This window comes from Hyperolius riggenbachi, chromosome 7 (assembly GCF_040937935.1).
Source record: "Hyperolius riggenbachi isolate aHypRig1 chromosome 7, aHypRig1.pri, whole genome shotgun sequence".
In the NCBI taxonomy this organism is placed as follows: Eukaryota; Metazoa; Chordata; class Amphibia; order Anura; family Hyperoliidae; genus Hyperolius; species Hyperolius riggenbachi.
In genome coordinates this window covers 167,351,448-167,377,646 of record NC_090652.1, presented here as the reverse complement: position 1 = coordinate 167,377,646, position 26,199 = coordinate 167,351,448, and the positions used below count along the sequence as shown (strand labels likewise).

At 42.6% G+C, this 26,199-nt stretch overlaps 1 protein-coding gene across 4 annotated transcripts in view; it reads right to left on the bottom strand.

Annotated features, from left to right (window-relative positions):
• TMEFF2 (transmembrane protein with EGF like and two follistatin like domains 2) overlaps nucleotides 1-26,199 on the bottom strand; it is a 1,019,708-nt gene that overhangs the window by 490,433 nt on the left and 503,076 nt on the right. For all 4 annotated transcript variants that reach the window (XM_068244852.1, XM_068244856.1, XM_068244854.1 and 1 more), the window contains exon 5: nucleotides 492-588. In XM_068244852.1, coding sequence (XP_068100953.1) covers nucleotides 492-588 — 97 coding nt within the window. The remainder of the gene's footprint in view (nucleotides 1-491; nucleotides 589-26,199) is intronic.

The window sequence follows — 26,199 nt, the reverse complement described above, 5'->3', positions numbered from 1 at the left end:
GCACAAGTCCCCGAAGATGGACTGAGAGAGCTCTGCCACTCTGCAAGGAAAATGGCTCAAAAGACATTCCCAAAAGATTTCCAAAGATATCCCAAAGACATTAATGTATTTTGACTTTGCAAGAATCACACTTATATTTTCTAATTAAAGGTTTGAAAAGTTCTCCCTGGAGAAAACTTAGGAGAAAATTTAATATAACGTGGACCACAATGTCTAAAAAGTACAATTTTAAATGGAAAAACATTAGTACTGCTCCACTGAGCCTATGCATCACTATATTCAAAGTGGCAATGGAAATGCACTATTTTAGCTGTGATGTTACTTATTTCTACATATCACATCATCCATATAGTAATCACTCATGTCAGAATTTAAATCCGCACTATTGTTTTCCAATTTACGCTCGCAATTTGCTTTCTACATTCATGCAATGTATGTGCAATGCTTAAAACTCAGAATAAACTTCTAGACATGAGTACAGAAACTATTACCAGACATCCTCTGCATCTTCATCACACTCCGCTCCAAACTGACAAATGTCACACGTTGATGTCTCCTTTTGACTGGTTTCTCCAGAACCTTCATTTGCTGCAAGATACAAACATTTAAAATACAGTTAATTAGCTTCTGTCTGAGGAGATTAAAATACATAACATTGTTTAGTGGTTTATCGTGACTGATTACTAAACAAGAAATGTCAAATGAGCATTATTTGTCCCCACTCTCGTCTCCAGAGAATAGAGTAGACTGCTCAGCTATAGCCAAGCAGCTTGCTTTTCCAGGGGTCTTTCCAAAAACTGTCAACCCTATGATCTCTTAAAGGGAACCTTAACTTAACGGGGGGTAAAGAGTTTCACTTACCTGGGGCTATTACCAGCCCCCTGCGGACCGCAACGTGTACAAAAATACGCGTTGCCGCATTCTGCACGCGTAGATATTTTTGTACCTGTTGCGGTCTGCAACAGCGCTAATTGCAGTAGGGAATGCGTCCAATAATAGGCATGGCGGCCGGCCGACTGGTGAGTCGTCAAAAACGAAACTAAGTGACAGCGGGGGACTGGAGGATTCCAGAGCGGCTCCGAGGGCACAGGACTGCTGCAGGGGGCTGGTAATAGCCCCAGGTAAGTGAAACTCTTTACCCCCATTCCCTTTAAATAGAGGACCACCTGTAAAATAATGTCATAAAAAGTGCTTCATTTTTACAATAATTATGTATAAATGATTTAGTCAGTGTTTTCCCATTGTATAATCTTTTAAATCCCTGATTTACATTCTGACATTTATTACATGGTGACTGTTGGCAGGTGATGTAGCTGCTGCATGCTTTTTTGGCAGTTGGAAACAGCTGTACAGTCCTGGCCAAAAGTTTGAGACTGTCAAAAATATTGGAAATTAGAAAAGTTGGTGCTTAAGTTTTAAGTTTTTATAATAGCAATTTGCATATACTCCAGAATGTTATGAAGAGTGAATTTGAACACATAGAATGGAACATAGCACCACTTTCAAGAATACTTATATCTGGTACCTGGGCGTGCTATAAGCCAATAGGCAGTGAAGAACTAAACAGAGAGATAAAGGGGCCATGCAAGCACCACTCAGGACTATAGTATAGCAAATATAAGCAAATCCATCTTTATTAATTATCCAAATGATTAAAAACATGTAAAAACAACAGCGACATGGGTCTGGGGTCCCAAATATAATAATCTATACACCTGCACTGATAAATCTGCAATAACCGTAGTGCAAAGATGTACACAGAAATGTATATTAGATAAACTCAATAATTTCTGAAAAATAATCAGCTGGCTGTCTGATTTATTCACTGTTTGTATCCATTACGTTTTTACTTATACTTTGCACATAGTCACTTTGTTCAATGTTCTACCTCATTGGTCTTTGTTGTTAGCACTTTATTGTACTAGGAGTTGTCCTATTCATCTATTTATGTATATATATCATCCCTACTGTTGTCTATATTGTATAATTATTGAGGCATTTGGCATTTATTTTTCAGAAATTATTGAGTTTATCTAATATACATTTCTGTGTACATCTTTGCACTACGGTTATTGCAGATTTATCAGTGCAGGTGTATAGATTATTATATTTGGGACCCCAGACCCATGTCGCTGTTGTTTTTACATGTTTTTAATCATTTGGATAATTAATAAGGATGGATTTGCTTATATTTGCTATACTATAGTCCTGAGTGGTGCTTGCATGGCCCCTTTATCTCTCTGTTTAGTTCTTCACTGTTATGAAGAGTGTTCAGATGAATTGCATAGTCCTTCTTTGCCATGAAAATTAACTGGATCCCAAAAAAAAACTTTTCCAATGCATTTCATTGCTGTCATTAAAGGACCTGCTGAGATCATTTCAGTAATCGTCTTGTTAACTCAGGTGAGAATGTTGACAAGCACAAGGCTGAAGATCATTATGTCAAGCTGATTGGGTTAGAATAACAGACTTCACATGTTAAAAGGAGGGTGATGCTTGAAATAATTGATCTTCCGTTGTTAACCATGGTGACCAGAAAAGAAACGCATGCAGTCATCATTGCGTTGCATAAAAATGGCTTCACAGGCAAGGATATCGTGGCTACTAAGATTGCACCTAAATCAACAATTTATAGGCTCATCAAGAACTTCAAGGAAAGAGGTTCAATTCTTGTTAAGAAGGCTTCAGGTTATCCAAGAAAGTCCAGCAAGTGCGAGAATCGTCTCCTAAAGAGGATTCAGCTGCGAGATCAGAGTGCAACCAGTGCAGAGGTTGCTCAAGAATGGCAGCAGGCAGGTGTGAGCACATCTGCACACTCAGTAAGGCAAAGACTTTAGGCAGATGGCTTAGTGAAAAGAAGGGCAGCAAAGAAGCCACTTCTCTCCCAAAAAAACATCAGGGACAGATTGATCGTCTGCAGAAAGTATGGTGAATGGACTGCTGAGGACTGGGAAAAAGTCATATTCTCAGATGAAGCTCCTTTCCAATTGTTTGGGGCATCTGGAAAAAGGCTTGTCAGGAAAAGAAAAGATGAGCGCTACCATCAGTCCTATGTCATGCCAACAGTAAAGCAAGCATCCTGAGACCATTCATGTGTGGGGTTGCTTCTCATCCAAGGGAGTGGGCTCACTCACAATTTTGCCAACAAACAAAGCTATGAATAAAGAATGATACCAAAACACCCTCCAACAGCAACTTCTTCCAACAATCCAGCAACAGTTTGGGGAAGAACAATGCATTTTCCAGCACGATGGAGCACGGTGTCATAAGGCAAAAATGATAACTAAGTGGCTCTGGGACCAAAACATTGAAATTTTGGGTCCATGGCCTGGAAACTCCCCAGATCTTAATCCCATTGAGAACTTGTGGTCATTCCTCAAGAGGCGGGTGGACAAACAAAAAACAACTAATTCTGAGAAACTCAAAGAAGTGATTATGAAAGATTGGGTTGCTATCAGTCAGGATTTAGCCCAGAAGTTGATTAAGAGCATGCCCAGTCGAATTGCTGAGATCCTAAAAAAGAAGGGCCAACACTGCAAATACTGACTCTTTGCATAAATGTCATGTAATTGTCAATAAAAGCCTTTTAAACGTATGAAGTGCTTATAATTATATTTCAGTACATCACATACTAAAACAAAGATCTAAAAGCAGTTTAGCAGCAAACTTTGTGAAAACTAATATTTTTGACAGTCTCAAAATTTTTGGCCAGGACTGCAAACAGCTATTTCCCACAATGCAACAGGGTTCACAGACAGGAAACTGCCAGGAGTACCACGGTTCTCAGAGTTTCTTGTGGGAGGGGTTTCACCACAATATCATTCGTACAGCGCCCCCTGATGGTCTGTTTGTGAGAAGGAATAGATTTCTCATGTAAAAGGGGGTATCAGCTACTGATTGGGATAAAGTTCAATTTTTGGTCGTAGTTTCTCTTTAACAGTACTTTAAGGCAACAGAAATGGAGCATCCTACCTAATAAAACCCCTGTGTCTCTGCGTCCTATGTCCGTGTGTGTGTCCCTGCGTCTGCACTACTGCACATGTGCCGCAGGGACAGCCGTTGTTGGGAAGGGAGCAGGACAGCCAGCGGGCCGGCTGGGTGGGCGTGTGTGCGAGCGGATGCGGGTGTGTGTGCACGTTTGCCTGACAAGTGGGCACACATGCTGACAAGTGGTGGTGGTGAAAGACCTAGAGCCCGCTATTAAACAGACTAAGGTCTCTAGTCTGTACATAATTTAACACTTATTCCCAAAGTTGACCTAAATCCAAATATTGCCGGTCAAGTTCCACATCTTTTTTTAGTATAGCCATCATAGCATCTCCAATACATATAAAAGGAAGAAGCATTATCCCAAAATAAAACTGAGCCCAGTCTAATACAGAGATCACTCACTAGCTGCACTCTCCAAAACCTGTATTGTGTTAAAAGCTACCATTAAATTACATAAAACAATTACCGTACTTGTTTAAAAGCTACTGAGAAACCTACCACCTTGCCACTATATTATTAGTGAGTACTGATTTTTAAGAGTGCTATGTAACAAAAGCATTTTAATGCACAAATTGCACTGCAATTGTAAGTCAATGAGACGTTCAGAGTGCATCTGGTGCAATGCGATCCAATGAACTACAGTATCTGGATGCAGTGCATGCAGTGTATTGTCACATATTGTGCCCATTTACAGTGGCAGTGAAGCATACTTTTAATTGACTGTGTGCTTCACTGCATGTGACAACGCTCACATAACCTGTAATGCGACATTGTGTTCCTGTTACAGGGAATGCAATGGAGCACCCACAGTGAACTTAGCCTAATGGATCTTCAGCTGCTAATTGTGAGGTCTCATTGAATGTAATTACTGGGATAGAGCTGAACTTATGAAGGGACTAAAAACACCTTATCTACTAGTTTACATCAGGGATCATGATATTACAAACTTTCAATACAAAACTACCATAAGAAAGTTTTAAAGTCAATTACATACTACTTTTAACAAGAAACAGGTGGCCTCCTTACCTTGTAGAAACTATTATAAGGAAGTGTTATAATGAATTACATTTTGTTTTTAAAATGAAACAGTTGATCTCTTTACCTTGTAGAAACTTACAAATAAGAGGATTTATTGGCAAGAGTAAATGCATTCTGGAATAGATGCTCTGTGAATAATGATCACACAGAACTACTTGACATTTGCCTTTGGAAAGAGCAGTCCTTGCACTGATATATACAATGTATTTGACAATATCGGAGTGTACAACAATGATAAAACTCTAGCAAGCCAAAGCACTTATACTGGCAGTAAAATAGTTTTTAGACACTTTTACCATATTTTGCTGCCTACAGAGCCAGGATGATGACTGTTTTTAACATGATTCAACCCTCTTACTCTATTTCTGTCTTTCTGACTGTGGCGATGAGAGCCTTGATAAACATGGATATCAAACAAGTGATTTGCTTCAAATATCTCGAAGCTGCAGCATGCTCTGTTTATTTTCAAGCTTTATTTTACCAGTTTGCACCTTGTACTTAGCAGTTGAAATATAAAAATTGTTTTTAGATAGGTAGATAGGTCTTGGGTTCCAAATGTTTTCAAGACACAGCATGTTAACCTAAATCATGTTTACAGGTTGACTAAAAATCCCTGACATGAATAATCATATAGAGGAAATAATTAGTACCATTTGTAAGACTAGTAACTTCCATCCTTGCTACATTCTGGAGTCCACTCTGGGTGGTGGAATGTTACCCATTGTCTCCTATCTACAGAGAGTGACTTCTTAACCTGAGTGGGGTCAGGTCCTAATGCTTCCCACCCTCCTATACAGTGGTTGCCTTTGAGGTAACCCACACTTGTTGTGAGTATAACCGCACACATTTTGTCTTTCACCATAACCTGGCTATACTACATACTACACTATATAGGGCTCTGTGTCCCTTTTTGTTTTGATCCTACAAGTGTACCTGGGAGATAATGTCCAGGTTAATTTGCAACCCTATTAATTCAAATATTAAACAATCATCTCTTTTGGTCTGCAGTGCATGTAGTCTAAAGCTGTTCCCTAGGCCCCCGCAGTGCTTTTGTGATAGCACATTTTGCCCAACTGGTTTAGCGTAATTCCATAAGTACCAAATGTACCAGGCTGCCAAAATGATTCTGCGACTATCAGGGCCTCTTTCCAGTCACTTACTCTATCTGAACAACCTCAAAGTCCAGAAAATGGAAACTAGGTTGGACCTACCGATTCAGTTTAATACATTTTGGTTTTGAAAACCTTTAAAGAGAAAAGAAAAAAAAATGACCACCACTTAAAAACAATGCTAAAACGAAATGCACCATTTTACTAAACTCTAATCAGTACACACCTATAAATTAACCTGCCAGGGTGCCACCAGCATCCATCTTTTAGCAAAAAATAGCAGTTCAAGTTGTAATAAACAAACTTCAGTAGACCAATATCTGCTCGTGTCTTAATGCAACTGCCAAATTACCCCATTTACTGTATAACAATGCATATTGTTGCAGTCAATGTCAGTAAAACATATATGCTTTTTGTGAGGATCTGTGCCTGTGTCATCCTGCTGGTGGCAGCACTGAGGTGGACTTCCGCTGTCTACCAGCAGATGGCTCTCATATTGCTGGGAGCGGGGCAATTCCTCGGCTCACCAGCAGATGGAACTGTGGGAGATTCTGGCCAGTCACCTGAGCAATGTGCTGCTTATTTAAGGCCGGACTTCCTAGCAGCACATTGCTAGGTCAGTCCGTTTGTCTGCTCGCTGCAGTTGTGACTCTGGCCATCCAGTCCTGTGCTCCTGAACCCTGCTCTGATATTCTGTACTCCTGGTATTTGATCCTTGCTAGTCTGACTATTCTCTGTCTTCTGCCCTTGTACCTTGTATTCTCTGGTTATTGATCTTGGCTTGTACGACTATTCTTCCGTGTGCTGATTCTGCTGAGACGTGTCTGTATATATGGTATTATTGTATATACTCTCATATTGTGTGTGTTGCTGTATATATTTGTATAGATAGTTAGATAGTCAGGGTTCTGGTATTTGTGGTGCACCACGCGTTGTTTGATTGTATATTGTATGTGTATGGTGATCTGCATTTGTTCACTTGCATTATTGTAAATAAAACACATTTATCATTCTACTCTGTTGTGCAGACGTCAGTATTTCCATTGTGATCTTCCTGTTTGTTAAACCAAAACGATTGCCATGCAGAGATCGTGGATCTGCCAGTCTGGTTCCAGTCACGACCACGATCTGCATGGCCAATCGTTACAGAATGACCTAGCCTACCCATATATTGATCACAGAAATACTACAGATTCATCTATCTGTACAAAGAGTTGGAGTTTTGATGATGTGTACTACTATGTCTTGCTCGCTGAGGATAGCAAAAGTTATTCCTTCATGTATTGTGCAGCTTACTCCAGAAAGCAGCTTCAGCAGTTATTGGAGTTAGTGCAAAACTATGTTAATCAGAAAATCTTGTCTGCAGAAGAGGTGCAGGACTTGCTGCAAGTCCTTCAATGGTTGCTGAAAAGTAAATTATCCAAGGATAATTTTCTTGATCCTCCATTTAGCCCATCTGATGTTACCGTTTTGACGTCCATTTTGAAAAACGACAGGGAATCTTTCTTTCAGTTCTACTCCAAGAAAGACAAAAATATTATGCAAGCTTGTGTCCAATCCCTTCAATCATTGATTGATTTAAGAGTATGCAAATTTGAAAAAACCTCCTTGTTAATGTCTGCCTGGGAAGAGATGTTAATTTCCCAATGCAAACCTTGTTCTGTGACAGCAAAGAATAAAATACAAACTGGTTCTTTGTCTGTTACTATCCAGTCCAGTCTTGATTCTGTTTCTGATGTAGTTCAGTCAAGTTCTATTAATAGACAAATAAATTCTCTGCCAGTTAGGAACCAATCTCGTTTAGAGCCTGTCTTTTGTGCAGCAGATATTAACTATCTAATTGATCATTTAAAGAAGGATAGGAAAAGTTTTGTAAACCACTATTCTAAAATGGAAAGTTCTTGTCTGCTGAAATATGTGCATGCTGTGAAAAGGATGAGTGGTTACAAATTGTGTCCGCAGAAAGCCGCCTCTGCCCTGATCCAAGTTTGGGAGGAAATCTTGTCATTTGATGCAGATGCATGCATGCATGTGATTGAGGAATCAAATGAGTGGAGAGATTGCAGCAATCGAGTCAGTTTTGATTTTACTGCAGAAGAGATCAATGCTTATTATGGCTATTTGAAGAATGATAGGGAACAGTTTATGTCATTCTATTCGCAACAAAATGAGGAGTTTATTAGGAATTGTATCTGTGGAGTAAGATCTCTGATGGTTAATGCCTTGTGTGAGAATGAATCTGCCTCTGCTTTGATTGCCATCTGGCAAGAAATTCTTTCCTCTAAATTTCAATCTCACCCTCTCTCTGATAACCCTTATGTCCAGAGTTCACAACCTGCATGTCAGTTATCTGTACAAACTCCATTGCAAACTGCAGTCAGAACCACACCTTGGTCCTGGCAAAAATCATTAGAAAACAAGTCATCATCCAAAAAGAAAAAGAAATTCTTTCCTACCAACTCCATTCAGCGTGTGCAGCCTCCAGCCGATTCCAGTCGTGTGCAGCCTCCAGCCGATTCCAGTCGTGTGCAGCCTCCAGCCGATTCCAGTCGTGTGCAGCCTCCAGCCGATTCCAGTCGTGTGCAGCCTCCAGCCGATTCCAGTCGTGTGCAGCCTCCAGCCGATTCCAGTCGTGTGCAGCCTCCAGCCGATTCCAGTCGTGTGCAGCCTCCAGCCGATTCCAGTCGTGTGCAGCCTCCATCCAAGTCGGTGCAGACTCCATCCAAGTCGGTGCAGACTCCATCCAAGTCAGTGCAGACTCCATGCAGGTCGGTGCAGACTCCATGCAGCTCCATACAAACTTCATCCAGCACCGTGCAGACTTCACCCCGATCCGTGCAGACTTCAACCATGTCCATGCAGACTTCAACCATGTCCATGCAGACTCCAGGTGATTTGTGTCCTCAGCAATCTCCAGTCTGTCCTGAGCAGTCCTTCGCCTTTCTTTGTGGACTCTTTCATGGACTAGGTTTGCTGACAGTGGGTCAGCCTGCCAGGCCCGCAGAGTGTTGCATCCAGCCCGCAGAGTGTTGCATCCAGCCCGCAGAGTGTTGCATCCAGCCCGCAGAGTGTTGCATCCAGCCCGCAGAGTGTTGCATCCAGCCCGCAGAGTGTTGCATCCAGCCCGCGGAACTTTGCTCTTTGCCTGCGGAACTTTGCTCTTTGCCTGCGGAACTTTGCTCCCAGTCCGCACAGACTCAGATCACACCGTTTCAGTGCCAGTCCGCACAAACTGTATCGGGATCTCAGCCAACGGTCCAGCCAAGCGCTCAGCCAACGGTCCAGCCAAGCGCTCAGCCAACGGTCCAGCCAAGCGCTCAGCCAACGGTCCAGCCAAGCGCTCAGCCAACGGTCCAGCCAAGAGCTCAACCAAAGGTCCAGATCTATGAGGTTACACAGGCTGCTGTCCTGTCTGAAACTACTGAGCCTGCTGTCCTGTCTGAAGCATCCCAACCTGTTAACTTGCCTAAAGTTATCCCGTCTTCTGTTTTGCCTGAGGTTATGCAAGCTGCTGCCCAGCCTTCACAGACTTTTGTTGCTGCTGTTCCTGTAGGTGCCAAGTCTGCTGATGATCCTGCTCCTAATGGTGCTCAGACTGATGTTCCTGATGGTGCCCGGCCTGCTACTGTTCTTGCTTCTCCTGGTAGTGCCTGGTCTGCTGGACTACTTGAGGGCACCCAGTTTACAATCCAGTCTGTTGCTGCCCTGCCCGAGACTATTCAGTCTGTTGCTAATCTGCCTGCAGCACTACCTGAAGCTTTCCAGTTAACTGCTCAGATGTCACAGGACTCTGCTGTTGTTTCCAAGTCTGGCGACTCTGCTGTTGCTTCCAAGTCTGGTGACTTTGCTGCTGCTTCCAAGGTTGGTGAGTCTGCTGCCGCTCCTGAAGATATCCAGTCTGCTGCCGCTTCTGAGGGTATCCAGTCTGCTGCCGCTTCTGAGGATATCCAGTCTGCTGCCGCTTCTGAGGGTATCCAGTCTGCTGTCGCTTCTGAGGGTATCCAGTCTGCTGCCGCTTCTGAGGGTATCCAGTCTGCTGCCGCTTCTGAGGGTATCCAGTCTGCTGCCGCTTCTGAGGGTATCCAGTCTGCTGCCGCTTCTGAGGGTATCCAGTCTGCTGCCGCTTCTGAGGGTATCCAGTCTGCTGCCGCTTCTGAGGGTATCCAGTCTGCTGCCGCTTCTGAGGGTATCCAGTCTGCTGCCGCTTCTGAGGGTATCCAGTCTGCTGCCGCTTCTGAGGGTATCCAGTCTGCTGCCGCTTCTGAGGGTATCCAGTCTGCTGCCGCTTCTGAGGGTATCCAGTCTGCTGCCGCTTCTGAGGGTATCCAGTCTGCTGCCGCTTCTGAGGGTATCCAGTCTGTGGTTCCAGTTGTTGCTTCCAAATCTTCGGTTCCAGTTGTTGCTTCCAAATCTTCGGTTCCAGTTGTTGCTTCCAAGTCTTCGGTTCCAGTTGTTGCTTCCAAGTCTTCGGTTCCAGTTGTTGCTTCCAAGTCTTCGGTTCCAGTTGTTGCTTCCAAGTCTTCGGTTCCAGTTGTTGCTTCCAAGTCTTCGGTTCCAGTTGTTGCTTCCAAGTCTTCGGTTCCAGTTGTTGCTTCCAAGTCTTCGGTTCCAGTTGTTGCTTCCAAGTCTTCGGTTCCAGTTGTTGCTTCCAAGTCTTCGGTTCCAGTTGTTGCTTCCAAGTCTTCGGTTCCAGTTGTTGCTTCCAAGTCCACGGTTCCAGTTGTTGCTTCCAAGTCCACGGTTCCAGTTGTTGCTTCCAAGTCCACGGTTCCAGTTGTTGCTTCCAAGTCCACGGTTCCAGTTGTTGCTTCCAAGTCCACGGTTCCAGTTGTTGCTTCCAAGTCCACGGTTCCAGTTGTTGCTTCCAAGTCCACGGTTCCAGTTGTTGCTTCCAAGTCCACGGTTCCAGTTGTTGCTTCCAAGTACGGTGTTCCTGCGGATCTCAAGTCTGCTCTGGCTCTTCTTGATCCTGATGGGTTCCAGAAGTTTTTCGATTTCTCTCCCTCCCTGCCCACCCAGCCTCGGTTTTTCTATTGGGACCCAGGTGGGGCTAACTCTGGAGATCGTATGGAGCGTTCGGAGCCCGCTCCTAAAGAGGGGGGTACTGTGAGGATCTGTGCCTGTGTCATCCTGCTGGTGGCAGCACTGAGGTGGACTTCCGCTGTCTACCAGCAGATGGCTCTCATATTGCTGGGAGCGGGGCAATTCCTCGGCTCACCAGCAGATGGAACTGTGGGAGATTCTGGCCAGTCACCTGAGCAATGTGCTGCTTATTTAAGGCCGGACTTCCTAGCAGCACATTGCTAGGTCAGTCCGTTTGTCTGCTCGCTGCAGTTGTGACTCTGGCCATCCAGTCCTGTGCTCCTGAACCCTGCTCTGATATTCTGTACTCCTGGTATTTGATCCTTGCTAGTCTGACTATTCTCTGTCTTCTGCCCTTGTACCTTGTATTCTCTGGTTATTGATCTTGGCTTGTACGACTATTCTTCCGTGTGCTGATTCTGCTGAGACGTGTCTGTATATATGGTATTATTGTATATACTCTCATATTGTGTGTGTTGCTGTATATATTTGTATAGATAGTTAGATAGTCAGGGTTCTGGTATTTGTGGTGCACCACGCGTTGTTTGATTGTATATTGTATGTGTATGGTGATCTGCATTTGTTCACTTGCATTATTGTAAATAAAACACATTTATCATTCTACTCTGTTGTGCAGACGTCAGTATTTCCATTGTGATCTTCCTGTTTGTTAAACCAAAACGATTGCCATGCAGAGATCGTGGATCTGCCAGTCTGGTTCCAGTCACGACCACGATCTGCATGGCCAATCGTTACACTTTTATTTTCTAACAGTTTGGTCTGTATTGTAAAACCGACCAGTCAACAGACTCTAAAATAACTGTCAAGAGATTAATCTTTTGATTTTTCTAGTATTCATTATTCAAACATACATAGGAGCTTCAATGGCTCCTAACATTTTACAAATGACAATTCTAAAAAAAATACATGCATTGGGAAAAAAATGAAGAAATAGAGTTGTTGTTGAATTCCTGTCACTATTCCAAAGCTAATTTTAGCATACATTTTGGCATGATATGTTTCCTGAGCTTTAGCTGTAATATCAGGTCTTATTAGTCCAAATGTGCAATCACGTACCATCATTTCTCAAGAAAAAGAAATTGTTAGAAAAATAGTATTGGAAATCAGCTATAACAGCCACCCCTAGAAATTAGTGAAGAAATATATTTGCAATGACAGCTTATGGTAAGGTGTGGAAGATAAGGTTTGGAATTTAACTGCATCTTCTGTGTAATAATTAGAAGCAAGTGGAGGGGTTAACAAAGAGGACTGCATTAGAAGAGTGGGAGCATGAGACAAATAGCAGAGTTCCAGAGAGATTGGAGAAATACCAGTCTGTGTTTGGTAGACCACAGAATAGGATGTTGCAAAGTTGAGAAAGGATAGGATTAAGAGACTGTGTGAATAATTTGGCTAGTTTTTAATATCCATTTTTGTACTGATCCGAGTGGTGAAAATCTATTATTACAGGAAATCCTCAGTACAAATGTATGGCATGTAGAAATCATATACAGTACATACTGTATACAAGTACTTAAAACAGAAAAAAATGGGGATACTGACAAAGAAAAGGAAACTAGACATTTATAATGAGCTTTTTACAGTGAATACAATGAAAGCAGGAACGTAAGCAAACGTAATGTGCTTTCAACCTTTGTGCTTCAAGTCATCCAACAACTCCATCTCTGCTATAATCTTTTTTTCAGCTGCCTGTATACATCATGTAGCATGTAGTGGCGGAAAAATGTCTTATTACCGCAAGACAACTTCTTAATCTGAGGCTTCTAACATTAATATTTTATTATCTATGCTCTAAATTGCTCAGTTATGATTTTGACGTGCTTGCTCTAAAAAGGAGTTTCAGAGTTCAAAATGTGACTAAATACATTTTCAGCAGAGTACTCTATTTTCTGACAAGAAAAATAATAGGATGTATGAATTCTGTTGCTAAGTACATAGTTATGGTGATTGGTTGTACTACACTGGTACACAAAGTGTACAACAGGAAGCCAGAACCATTTCTCTGCACATGCCATCCAGGCAAATGTTAAGATGCCTGGCTAGCAAACACGCGTACATCAAAATATGGCAGCCTCCATATACTGTACCTCTTGCTTTAGTTGTCCTTTAACATTAACCTACCGCTACCTACTCTTCACACTAATCTACACCTACACACTCACATCCGATAACTTACTCCATTGTTTATGCCTCCAAGCCAGCTATAGATGCAATTAGTATAGTGTACTGTGTGACACACAAGTTTATATTTGTCCACGGGCGCCCACATTTCCAGCATACATAGTTGCATACTGCACCCTATGACATTTTACCAATGAGCTTTGGACTTTGCATCCAGCCTCCTCTTCCTCTAGGGCTTCTTCATTCTACAGTTTAGTGGGGCAGCACCTCCTTCTCCCCTGCATGAGTGAACCGAGTTCCGCTGGAAGGACTAGAGTGGAAAGTGTCATAGCTGCAGGTAAGTATAAAATCTGGGTTTGTGTGTGTGTGTATATATATATATATATATATATATATATATATATATATATATATATATATATATATATATATATATATATATATATATATATATACACACACACATTACAGTATTACAGTATGTGTACACTGTGTGTGTGTGTGTGTGTGTGTGTGTGTGTGTGTATATATATATATATATATATATATATATATGTATATATATGTATATGTGTGTGTGTGTGTGTGTATATATATATATATATATATATATATATATATATATATATATATATATATATATATATATATATATATATATATATATATATATATATATATATATATATATATATATATATATATACACACATTACAGAAATTATCCTGCTCTCACCTTTCAGAATTGGCACTTGGGGCCCAAAAGCCAACTGTTGCTGTGTTCTATGGTTACAGACATTTTTATTTCATTACTTGAATCCTATATAATAAAGAGCCTGTCGCTGCGTTCCCGTGACCCTGTGTTTTTCTTGGCAGGCATACGCGGCATGTAGACAGGCTTCAAAGAGCAGGAGGGGACGGACAAGCATGCACAGGAAGAAGTACGGCTGTGTGCACGAGCGGGAGCACGGCCATGAGCATGCGCTGTGGGGAGAGGGGGCACAGGAGGATGCAGCGACAGGGCTATTATTATATAGGATTACTGTGTGTGTACAGTGTGTGTGTGTGCGTGTGTGTGTGTATGTGTGTGTGTGTGATATGAACCTGCTTTCACCTTTCATAATTGACTTTCATGTGTTCTATGGTTACAGACAATTTGATTTCATTATTTGAATCAAGTAATCAAGTAAATAAAAATCATACATTTCAGTGGTAACTCTCCAAGAGTCTATGTCCTAAATTTACTGGCTCCAGCTGTCAATGTTTGTGTTCCAGTGAGTGCCCTCCCTAACTGTGCGCCTCCTCAGTGCAGTTAGACTTCGTCCAGGTAAAGCACAAATACCGGGCTGCTACTTTTATTTAGAACCAAAAAAAAATCTGTTCCACAAAAGGACAGAAACAAGCCCACAATTAAACACCCGATAAAGAAATTACTGATTAAAGTCCAGATTTTAATTTAATCCAGATCAGAAATTATGTGACCAGACTTGAATCTACAAAAGTGTCTGAATATTAGCTCTACAAAGAAGAGTACATTTATATTCCTCAACCATGATTTTAATAACTGATTTAAAATTATGACATGTTGAGATTATAGTATTGCTGTGTAATGATCCGCTCAGCTGGCTGCACAGGCAGACAGCTGTTTGACCATTCCTTATGTCTGAGGGATGCAGGTCTCTGGAAAAGAGACCTGGCTTAATCTTGCAACTTTCAGAGTTGCTTTGCTGAGGGATTTGCATACATGCAAATTGCCCAGCTGTCTCCCTTGAGGGCTGGCAGTATAAAAGCCTTCTTCTCCCACAATCCTTTGCTGGTCATAATGGTTTGTTAACACACTCCTGGAGTGTCAGCCTTCCCTGTTGGATTGTTAAAGTTATCTTAGAGTATTCTGGGGGCTGTATTAGACACCCCTCTAGTTCAGTCAGGTTGTATTATTTGTATTGCCTGTTCTGTCTGTCTGGGGGTGCTAACCAGAGCTGCGGTTGCTACTGGTAGCTCCTTCTGTTCATCTGCTTTGATCGCACTTGCCTCTAGCGGTAGCGGCTGTGGATCCTTCTGATCTGTATTCTCGGAGGGTAAGCTGGAGCAGCGGTTGCTACTGGCTACCTCATCTTGCTGTACTTGGATCACACTCCCTCTGGCGGAAAGAGCAGTGGATCCTACTAACTCTGTTTCTATACTTGGATCACACTCGCTCTGGCTGAAAGAGCAGTGGATCCTGCTAAGCTCTGTTGCTGTACTTGGATCACACTCGCTCTGGCGGAAGAGCAGTGGATCTTTCCTATCCTGTCCCTGAACCCGGATCGCACTCGCTCTGGCGGAAAGAGCAGTGGATCTTTCCTATCCTGTCCCTGAACCCAGATCGCACTCGCTCTGGCGGAAAGAGCAGTGGATCTTTCCTATCCTGTCCCTGAACCCAGATCGCACTCGCTCTGGCGGAAAGAGCAGTGGATCTTTCCTGTCCTATCCCTGAACCTGGATCGCACTCGCTCTGGCGGAAGAGCGGTGGATCGTATCTCTCATATTCCTGTTGTCCGTCCGTCTGTCTGTCTTGTCTGATGAACGCTTGCTGTACGCTCGGTGAAGTAACCGTTAAGCAAGCGTTCGCGTTCTCTGTTTTCGTGTTTGTGTGTCGGTGGTTAGTTAGGGTGGCGTGCTTGTCTCTGTTGCGCTTAACGTGTGGAGACCGCGCTGTGAACGTGGTAGCTGTTGCGAATGAGTGCGGTGTTTGCGTTTAGTTAGCGTTTATTATTTTCCTTAGCATTCTCATTGTATGATTTACTGTGCCTTTGCTCTGCTCCTGGGTTTACCTCTGCTTAGTCTTGTGTCACCTCTGGAAATCATCTCTCTCGCGATTGCGTTCCTACTCTGTTTCTGCTGTTGTGTGTGCACCGTCGCGGGTTGGCGACTAGATTGGTGCACACACATAGATCCGGTCCCTGTGCTCATTCTCATTCGCAATCGCATCTCTTGCGATTGTGTTCTCACTTGGTTTCCTCTGTTGTGTGTTCACCGTCGCAGGTTGGCGACAAGATTGGTGGACATACATACATCCCTTTTCTGTGCTTATTCAGTCTTGTGTCGCTATTAGCAATCGCTATCTCTTGCGATTGCTTTCCCACCTGATCTTAACGGTTGTATGTTCATCGTCGCGGGTTGGCGACTAGATTGGTGAACACACATTCACCCTGTCGCTGTGCTCTCTCTCTTTAAGGGCTATCTTGCCCTGCTCGGTTGCAATTCGGACAATTCCCATCTGGCATCTGTGGCAGTACAGAGGCTTGCTCCTCTGCACTCCACAGCTCCACCTGCCGGTGGGAATTTTCCTCTACTTTGCACCAAAGCTGGGTTCTCTACTTTCATACGCTTGTGGAGGATTTCCGCCGTGTCAGCGCACGCCTTGTGCGCTGATCACGGAGATAATCCCACAATCGTTACATGCTGCTTAATTTTGTGCAACCTGAGTTTATGGAGGAATTTTCAGTAAATTATACAGTGCTGGATAACTTTAAGCAAAGAATAATTAATTTAAAAACTTTTTTGCTTTTATTCAGGTTTCTCCAGCTTAATATTATAATTTGCTACATGGTCAGATTTTCTACATGGCCAGAGACCAGTATGTCATTTTAGTGGAAAGGGGAAACATAAAAATCATTACACTGCAAAGTGAGAAGTTAAAAAATAGAAGAGAGATCAAGAAATTATTGATATTCGCCATGTAATTTGTTCATATGGTTTGATCCACAATCGATCTGCTTGTAATCATCTTTACTACTGGCAAAAAACAGACAAAAAAACAGACAGCTCCAACTGCCATTATCTATAACCACACCCCCTTACAATGCAAAAAAAGGTTTTGTTTTTCTTTGTACATATATATACAGTATGCACACAGGAATATACTGGTTGCTTGGCAGTTGGTAACAGCCGTTATTTCATACAATGCAACAAGGCTCTCATAATGTGATGTCAGGACCAGGGGCATAACTAGGTCTCCCCGGGCCCCCCTGCAGAAATTCTGAGCAGGCCCCCCCCCCCCCCCCGGGGCCCGTTCAGGGCCGTTTTGGGGGGCTGGAGGGGTTGCAGCATTAGGGGAAAGCCATGCTGCACTTCGGCTGGGAGGGAGGACGGTCCCCCCCCCTCCTTCACCGCGGACTCTCCCCTCTGCGCTCCGCTCCAGCATCAATACCGTTGTGAAAGCAGCGGCGGGCAGCAGCAGCTACATACCTTTCGAGCGCTTCAGCAAGGACGTTTCTCCCTCTAGTGTCTGACGCAACTTCCTGTATAAACAGGAAGTTACGTCAGACACTAGAAGGAGAAACATCCTCGCTGGAGCGCACGGAAGGTATGTAGCTGCCACTGCCTGCCGCTGCTCCCGTGGGCAGGGGCTGCAGGGCCTATTGTTACACCAGTGGTCAGGACCTAGGTCCTTATATCACACTGTGGGAGGGGTTTCACCACAATATCAGCGATACAGACGTTGCTGATGATCTATTTGAGAAAAGGTAAAGATTTCTCATGGGAAAAGGGGTATCAACTACTGAATGGGATGAAGTTCAGTCCTTGGTTACAGTTCCACTTTAAAGAAAACCTGTACTGAAAATAAAAGTCAAAATAAGCATACACAAGTCATACTTAACTTCCATGTAGTCTACTCCTCAGTGTCTTTCTCCTGTCCCGTGTCCTATTTGTTCACTATGATCAAGGGAATTTTCCGTCCTCCATTTTGAAAATAGCCATTACCCCATAACAGCTTTCTGGTCAGCACACAGTTAAACTGTAACATCGCCCACTTGAGCCATAGGGAAACATGAACATTACCTGGTACATCAGTTTTCCTCTCAGCTATAACTGACAGCAACTGATATTTTACTGACAGCAACTGATATATTTCAGATCTGACAAAATATTGTCAGAACTGGATGGGATTATTGTCAGAAGAAAATGGTGAGCTTCTGAGAGGAACTGATGGCAAGGTAACTCTGTAATGTTCATTTGAAGTTACCTCGTGTTTATTTTAAATATTTTTACTCAGTACAGGTTCTCTTTAAGTATGAAACATATTAAAGTATTATTATTTTGGATGCATATAATACCATAATCTTCCATGTACTGAAACACATGCAATAAGGGAGTTTGTTGTTTGGTGATGTATTGGGAGTACAGGGATTGAGAGAAAAGGCACACATAGGTAGGTGTGTTGTAGCTGCAACATATCATGTGTGGAGCTGTGCCCAGAAACTTATGGTAACCAGTCTCCTACTGTTAGATGTCCCTACTGACATTTTTTCCTGTGTGATGACTCTGTATAGGGGTTCACTGGGGTTCCCCATATCATAAGTCTTTTAGGGATACATCATAATATGTGCTGCCACTTCTGTGAGGGTGTAGTGAGTTTCCTCATATTATGTGCTGCTTTGTTGTCTGAGGAGTACTTGTGCTACTTGTGGCCTTCTGTATTACAAATGAAGTATTTTCCAATCAAGCAACCATAGCTGATTTCCTATAACAAACAATACCTTAATGATTATGGAGGGAGTAGGAGGCGCCCGGTAACAAGGAAGTAATATATTCACTCTATAGTAGATACAGCATTTAGTATTAAATGGTGTGATCCTACCTTCTAGGTGTCCCCTTTCGGGAAGTATACAAACTGGAATTTTCTTTTGTATAAACGATTTATTTTGCACAAGACAACTCGTTTCATGGTAAAAAACGCTTCCTCAGGTCAATAGCAGTGCCTTAAAAGTCATAAAAAACAGCGCTCAGAGACAAACGGTTAAAATGTTACATTATTAGAACATGATATTTTATCATACATCAAACAAAGTAAAAATACCTAATTGGTTAAAACATATAAGTATTGGGCCATATGGATAATAGCAATACAGTACATAATAAGATACATAATAAGGTGCATCATGATTTATAGGGTCTGGTAGGCTGGTGGATATTTGTTTGGAAACTACTGCTTGAGCGAGGACCGGTGGCCCATCAGGGTATGGTCCACTAACAAATACATATAAAAATATATATAAAACACATACACATATATATATTTATATATATATATATATATATGTGTGTATATATATATATATATATAAATTAAGTTGTGCAAAGAGGAAAAATAATAATAATATTTTGTATATTTCATATACTATGTCCCTCCCACTAGCAGAGGATTGCTAGGTGGTACTTGTCCAGTTACTAACTTTTGGTAAAAATCACATGTATATCTATATATACATATGCACATATACATACAGATAAACATAAAAACACATACCCAAAAAACATACTAAAAAAGCTAAAATACAAGAGCTTAAAATACACACACTTAGAAAATCTTGATATTGATTATACAGAGGGATCATTCCAAGTATCAATGCTGAGTCTCCGCATCTGGGCTCCCAGGAGGATACAAGGATCCTTCTGGGTAGAATTAGGCTGCTACTAGGGAGAAGTTTAATGGGGTTTATAATTATATGGGAGAGTATCCCAACCTCCCTCCCTTCCTCACCCGTTTTCCTTTTTCCTATGTGAGATGCGCTCTCCATTAGTTATATCAGCTATTCGGTGGGGGTGAGGGGTGCTTACCTCTGTAGGATAGCATCTAGGTATCCGGGCGCCGTTTGCGAGCGCCCGGATACTGTGACAGACACACCCACCCCACCTGAGAGTTCCCCTCTGCTGGCCTATCACATCCAGCGATGACATCAAGCGGCGAATCACGCGAGATTTCGCCTGCTTAGACCACACTATACACCTTTATTTAAACTTCCGGCGGCCGAGGCTCGCAAACGGCGCCCAGATACCTAGATGCTATCCTACAGAGGTAAGCACCCCTCACCCCCACCGAATAGTGGATATAACTAATGGAGAGCGCATCTCACATAGGAAAAAGGAAAACGGGTGAGGAAGGGAGGGAGGTTGGGATACTCTCCCATATAATCATAAACCCCGTTAAACTTCTCCCTAGTAGCAGCCTAATTCTACCCAGAAGGATCCTTGTATCCTCCTGGGAGCCCAGATGCGGAGACTCAGCATTGATACTTGGAATGATCCCTCTGTATAATTAATATCAAGATTTTCTAAGTGTGTGTATTTTAAGCTTTTGTATTTTAGCTTTTTTAGTATGTTTTTTGGGTATGTGTTTTTATGTATATCTGTATGTATATGTGCATATGTATATATATATATACATGTGATTTTTACCAAAAGTTAGTAACTGGACAAGTACCACCTAGCAATCCTCTGCTAGTGGGAGGGACATAGTATATGAAATATACAAAATATTATTATTATTTTTCCCCTTTGCACAACTTAATTTATATAAATATATATATGTGTATGTGTTTTATATATATTTTTATATGTATTTGTTGGTGGACCATACCCTGATGGGCCACCGGTCCTCGCTCAAGCAGTAGTTTCCAAACAAATATCCACCAGCCTACCAGACCCTATAAATCATGATGCACCTTATTATGTATCTTATTATGTACTGTATTGCTATTATCCATATGGCCCCATACTTATATGTTTTAACCAATTAGGTATTTTTACTTTGTTTGATGTATGATAAAATATCATGTTCTAATAATGTAACATTTTAACCGTTTGTCTCTGAGCGCTGTTTTTTATGACTTTTAAGGCACTGCTATCGACCTGAGGAAGCGTTTTTTACCGTGAAACGCGTTGTCTTGTGCAAAATAAATCGTTTATACAAAAGAAAATTCCAGTTTGCATACTTCCTGAAAGGGGACACCTAGAAGGTAGGACCACACCATTTAATACTAAATGCTGTATCTACTATAGAGTGAATATATTACTTCCTTGTTACCGGGCGCCTCCTACTCCCTCCATAATTCTACCCCAACCCCCTACCTCAGGGGAAGATCACTATCGGAGTATTCCAATAAATCTAACTTTTTGGAGCTGCGACCAAGAACAAAGACCGAGTGGGGACGGTACTTCCCCACCGGCGCTAACGAGTGGTTGCCTCATCCAGCAACCTACCCTTGTGAGTATAAAATTTGTATTTACTCAATATTCCTATACCCATTAACGTACTACACCAGATTGGGCACCCGGACCCCTTGTGTTTTTTCACCCAATACCTCTACAATACCTTAATGATAACACTTCCCATCACAGTATGGTTTAATAAAAAGTGTGTTGTGTGCTTGTGAGTGCATGTTAGAGGGGTGGTTGTGAGGTGATGGTGGGGTAACTATAATGGATTACATAGGACTGCATAAAGGTGTGTGGCATCTGCTGGGAGTGACAAGCTCAGTTTGGCCTTTGTAAATAGAGTTAATACACACCAGACAATTAGGCTCATTTTGAAAATGGGCACTAGAATGTATGCCTGCAACCACCAGTGCCAGGGCCGGATTTGTATTCTTTACCGCCCAAGGCCACTGTCACCAGCCACCCCCCTCCAATATAGGTAGCCTGATGACCCCCGCCCCCAGTATTGTAGCCAGATGACCCCTCCCCTTTCCCTCCAGTATCGGTAGCCAGATGATTCTCTTAATCCCCCTTTTCCCACCCCCCTTCAGTAAGGGTAGCCAGCTCGTCTTCGCACAACAGCAGCCATCAGTGTCACTTATTTCTCCACTTGTCTCCAGTGCAGAAGCTTCCTCTTCCTTTCCATCTCCATTGCTGCCCAAGTCCATAGCTGCTGACCACAATGCAAATGTGCACAGAGAGCAAGATGGCTGCTGCACAGGCGGCTATCAGCAGAGTGCTGCAGTCAGGCGCTCGCCTGATCTCCCTGCATTGCAGCATTTGCAAGCTTGCAAATGGTGCACCAGTTTAGCCTGCTGCTTTGGTGCCCTTGCTCCTGTGGTGACCTAGGCCATGGCCTAGGTGGCCTTGGCCTAAATCCGTCCCTGACCAGTGCACACCCACGTCCACCAATACATGTGGCAATGGCCACACTCGGGCTGACCCGGATAGAGCCCATGGACACAGATACCCAGTGCTTGTATTATCATATATGAAAATAATGCTTTGTGTACACGATTCACATTTCTGTATTGCATTTCGGTATTATGTTTTTGCATGCAAATATGCATGTTATAACAATGAAAACAAATCCAGTGCATTTCTGTGTGATTTTAATATGCTGTTTTAAATTCACTGCAGCAGTGACATTGATATGTGTGTCCAAACTGAACCATTCACAGATATAAATGGTCAGTAAAAACACAAATGTACACAAAAATCATATGTGCATTTGCTTCTTAAAGTGTTTTGCAACACATGTAGTATCCATGAAGTCTGATTGGGAAAGTGTGTGACTCATTGCACTTGTGGTGCAAGCCTTCACATTAGGTGGGACATGGTCTGGCCTGATAGCTACCACCAAATACACAGACTGCATGTAAAAACAGCTGGAACAAATCTTGGCCATGCTAGAGCTTAACTAAGCAAAAATAATACTTTTCAGGAAAGAATTAACCTCTACTAAAATTCCAATGTCCTATCGAAAGCACAAATGGTTTTATAGTCCTTTTTTAATCCTTTTTAAAGTATCCATTCATGAGCCCCAAGAAGTCAATTCCTGAACATCATCATTTCATTGTCTGTGTAGGGAGCTCTACTTTTCACACTCCTGCAGAGATAATTCTGATCTATGCAGCAGCTTCTCCTATAATGCTGGACATACACGGTTAGATTCTTCTTATCAATGGAGCCGCTGATGGCTCGATTGATAATTTCCGACAGTTCCAATCAGCGAGGCGCTCGATTCCCCGTTTGATACCCGCGGGCGGACAATGGGAAGAAAATGAGCAGAAGATAAGGAGCGCCCCCGGGGACGAGCGGGAATCGATCCAGGCGCCGGCGGGGATGAGCAGGGATGTGCCGCCGCATAAACCTCACCGTTTATGCCCAGCATTAGGCTCTTTGGTAGCAATCAATTCTGCTACTGTAGGTCTTTAATCAATTTTGACTGCAAGAACCTCTTTGGCAAACACAGGTAACATTTTTACACTACACAGTATAATCTTGCTAGTAAACTCTGATATAGTAAACATTCCAGTATAGTAAACGCAATGTCGAGGTCCCGGCCATACACCATTATAAGTGTATGGGAGTCATGCCTGGTATAGTAAACCCTGAAATATTAGAACTATTGTTCTAGTAAGCGTGTTTTTTTGGCCCCTGCTCTATTCTGTATCCAGCTATAGTGAAAAGTGGGCCTGTGCATGTCGAGACCCATGCGGAGGTAGTTCAATGACAGTTAAGTGACCAAAAAAACCTGATTCTGCACTGAGGCCTTATACAGGGGGCAGTAGTGGATACTAGATACCAGTAGTGGTGGTGAAGGATTATTGGGTTTGGGTCGGTGCAATACTAGGACCAGCAGAGCAGTCCTGTCTCCAACAACACTGAGGTCTTATACAGGGGCCAGTAGTGGATATTAGATGCCACTAGTGGTGTGAAGGTCGGTTATGGTCTTTGCACTACTAAAACCAGCAGACCTGTCTTGTACAGCACTGAGGTTTTACACAGAGGCCAGTGGATATTAGATTCCAGTAGTGGTGTGAAGGTGGGTTATGGTCGGTGCACTACTAGGACTATCAGACCTGTCTCCAACATCTAACTTCTGCACTGGCCACAGAAGAGCAATACAATAGCAAGAAAAACAAGGTATCAGCACTAAGAAGGGCTTAGCTCTTCAGGACAATGGCCTCAATTCACTAAGCTTATCTTCAGTCTTTAATAATGTTTCTAGAGTTATCACCATGGTGATGAGGCATGTAGTATTCAGGAAACATTTTACCTCAGGCAAACCGAAAGTTAACTCTTCTGTCCTTAACCACTTAAGCCCTCGGTCGTTTTTACCGTATGAATCCGAGCAATGTTCACCTCCCATTCATTAGCCTATAACTTTATCACTACTTATCACAGTGAACTGATCTATATCTCGTTTTTTCCACCACCAATTAGGCTTTCTTTGGGGGTACATTTTGCTAAGAGCCACTTTACTGTAAATGCATTTTAGCAGGAAGAATAAGAAAAAAACTGAAAAAAATTCATTATTTCTCAGTTTTTGGCCATTATAGCTTTAAAATAATACATGCCTTCATAATTAATATAGTACATCAAAACAGGCTGGGCAACTGTTACCTTGATCCGCTTTATATTTATTATACCTTCATGCCAAACATGATACATGCATATTCATGGTCTTAGTTGTATCAAACCTGTTCCAGGTGTCTGTGCTGAGGTGTGCCAGGGTTGGGTGACCAGGGTGAGGGGACTGCACAATGCCGTTTCGCGCCTAACTGGCGCTTGTTCACGTGCTCGTGTCCTGTGTTCAAAATAGCGCCGTACGGCTTCCTGTATAAGTTCCTGGAAGCCGCGCCCTAGGCGCTTGTGATTGGTGCATGGAGCTGGTGTCACTGAGGGTCGGAGGTGGAGGGGGCGGGGCAACGCCGTCCAGCGGCGAAGAGTGATGATGCGTCGCACAAGCGTGGAAAGCGTGTGCGGCGTTCAGGTCGCTATGGCGACGGATATCTGTGCTTCATGTGGCATACATTATGGTGCATTGTGCATAAGAAAATTAATCCATATTAAAATCCAAATGAATTTTAATATGGATTAATTTTGTTATGCACAATGCACCATAATGTATGCCACATGAAGCACAGATATCCGTCGCCATAGCGACCTGAACGCCGCACACGCTTTCCACGCTTGTGCGACGCATCATCACTCTTCGCCGCTGGACGGCATTGCCCCGCCCCCTCCACCTCCGACCCTCAGTGACACCAGCTCCATGCACCAATCACAAGCGCCTAGGGCGCGGCTTCCAGGAACTTATACAGGAAGCCGCACGGCGCTATTTTGAACACAGGACACGAGCACGTGAACAAGCGCCAGTCAGGCGCGAAACGACATTGTGCAGTCCCCTCACCCTGGTCACCCAACCCTGGCACACCTCAGCACAGACACCTGGAACAGGTTTGATACAACTAAGACCATGAATATGCATGTATCATGTTTGGCATGAAGGTATAATAAATATAAAGCGGATTAAGGTGACAGTTGCCCGGCCTGTTTTGATGTACTATATGCATGTGAACTTTTTTCAACTGAATGTACCGGTTGCACGTCCCTTGGCTTTTATCCATATGCCGTTTCATGGGGGTGCTTTGAAGTGAAGATTGTGCCTTCAGAAGAGTTTTGTGCAGGCTGCCTTTTCTGTTCCCCCTCAAGAAGTAATACTGAGTGCCGAGTGGTGTGTGCTGCTGCTGTGTACTACAATTGCCTTCATAATTAAAACCCACGTATTGTATTTGCCCATTTGTCCCGGTTATTTCACCGTTTAAATTATGTCCCTATCACAATGTTTGGCGACAATATTTTATTTGGAAATAAAAGAGCATTTTTCCGTTTTGCATCCATCACTATGTACAAGCTTATTAAAAAAAATAGAAATATTTCATCTTTACATAGATATTTAAAATGTTTAGACCCTTAGCTAAATATTTATGTGTTTTTTTATTGTAATGTTTTTTTGTTTATTATTATTAAACATTTCATGTGGGTATTTTTGGGAGGGTGGGATGTAAATAGCATTTGTTTGGGGTAAATATATGTTTATTTTTTTTTACATTTAGATGTAGTTTTACTTTTTGGCCACAAGATGGCAACCTTTTTTACATGACGTCACTCTAAGCGTACAATGTACGCTTAGAGGGACATAGGAGCCAGAAAAAGCGAAGCTTCCGAGAGAAGCTGTCGCTTTTTCTGCGGGGGAGAGGAATCAGTGATCGGGCACCATGGCTCGATTCATTGATTCCTAGATATCAAT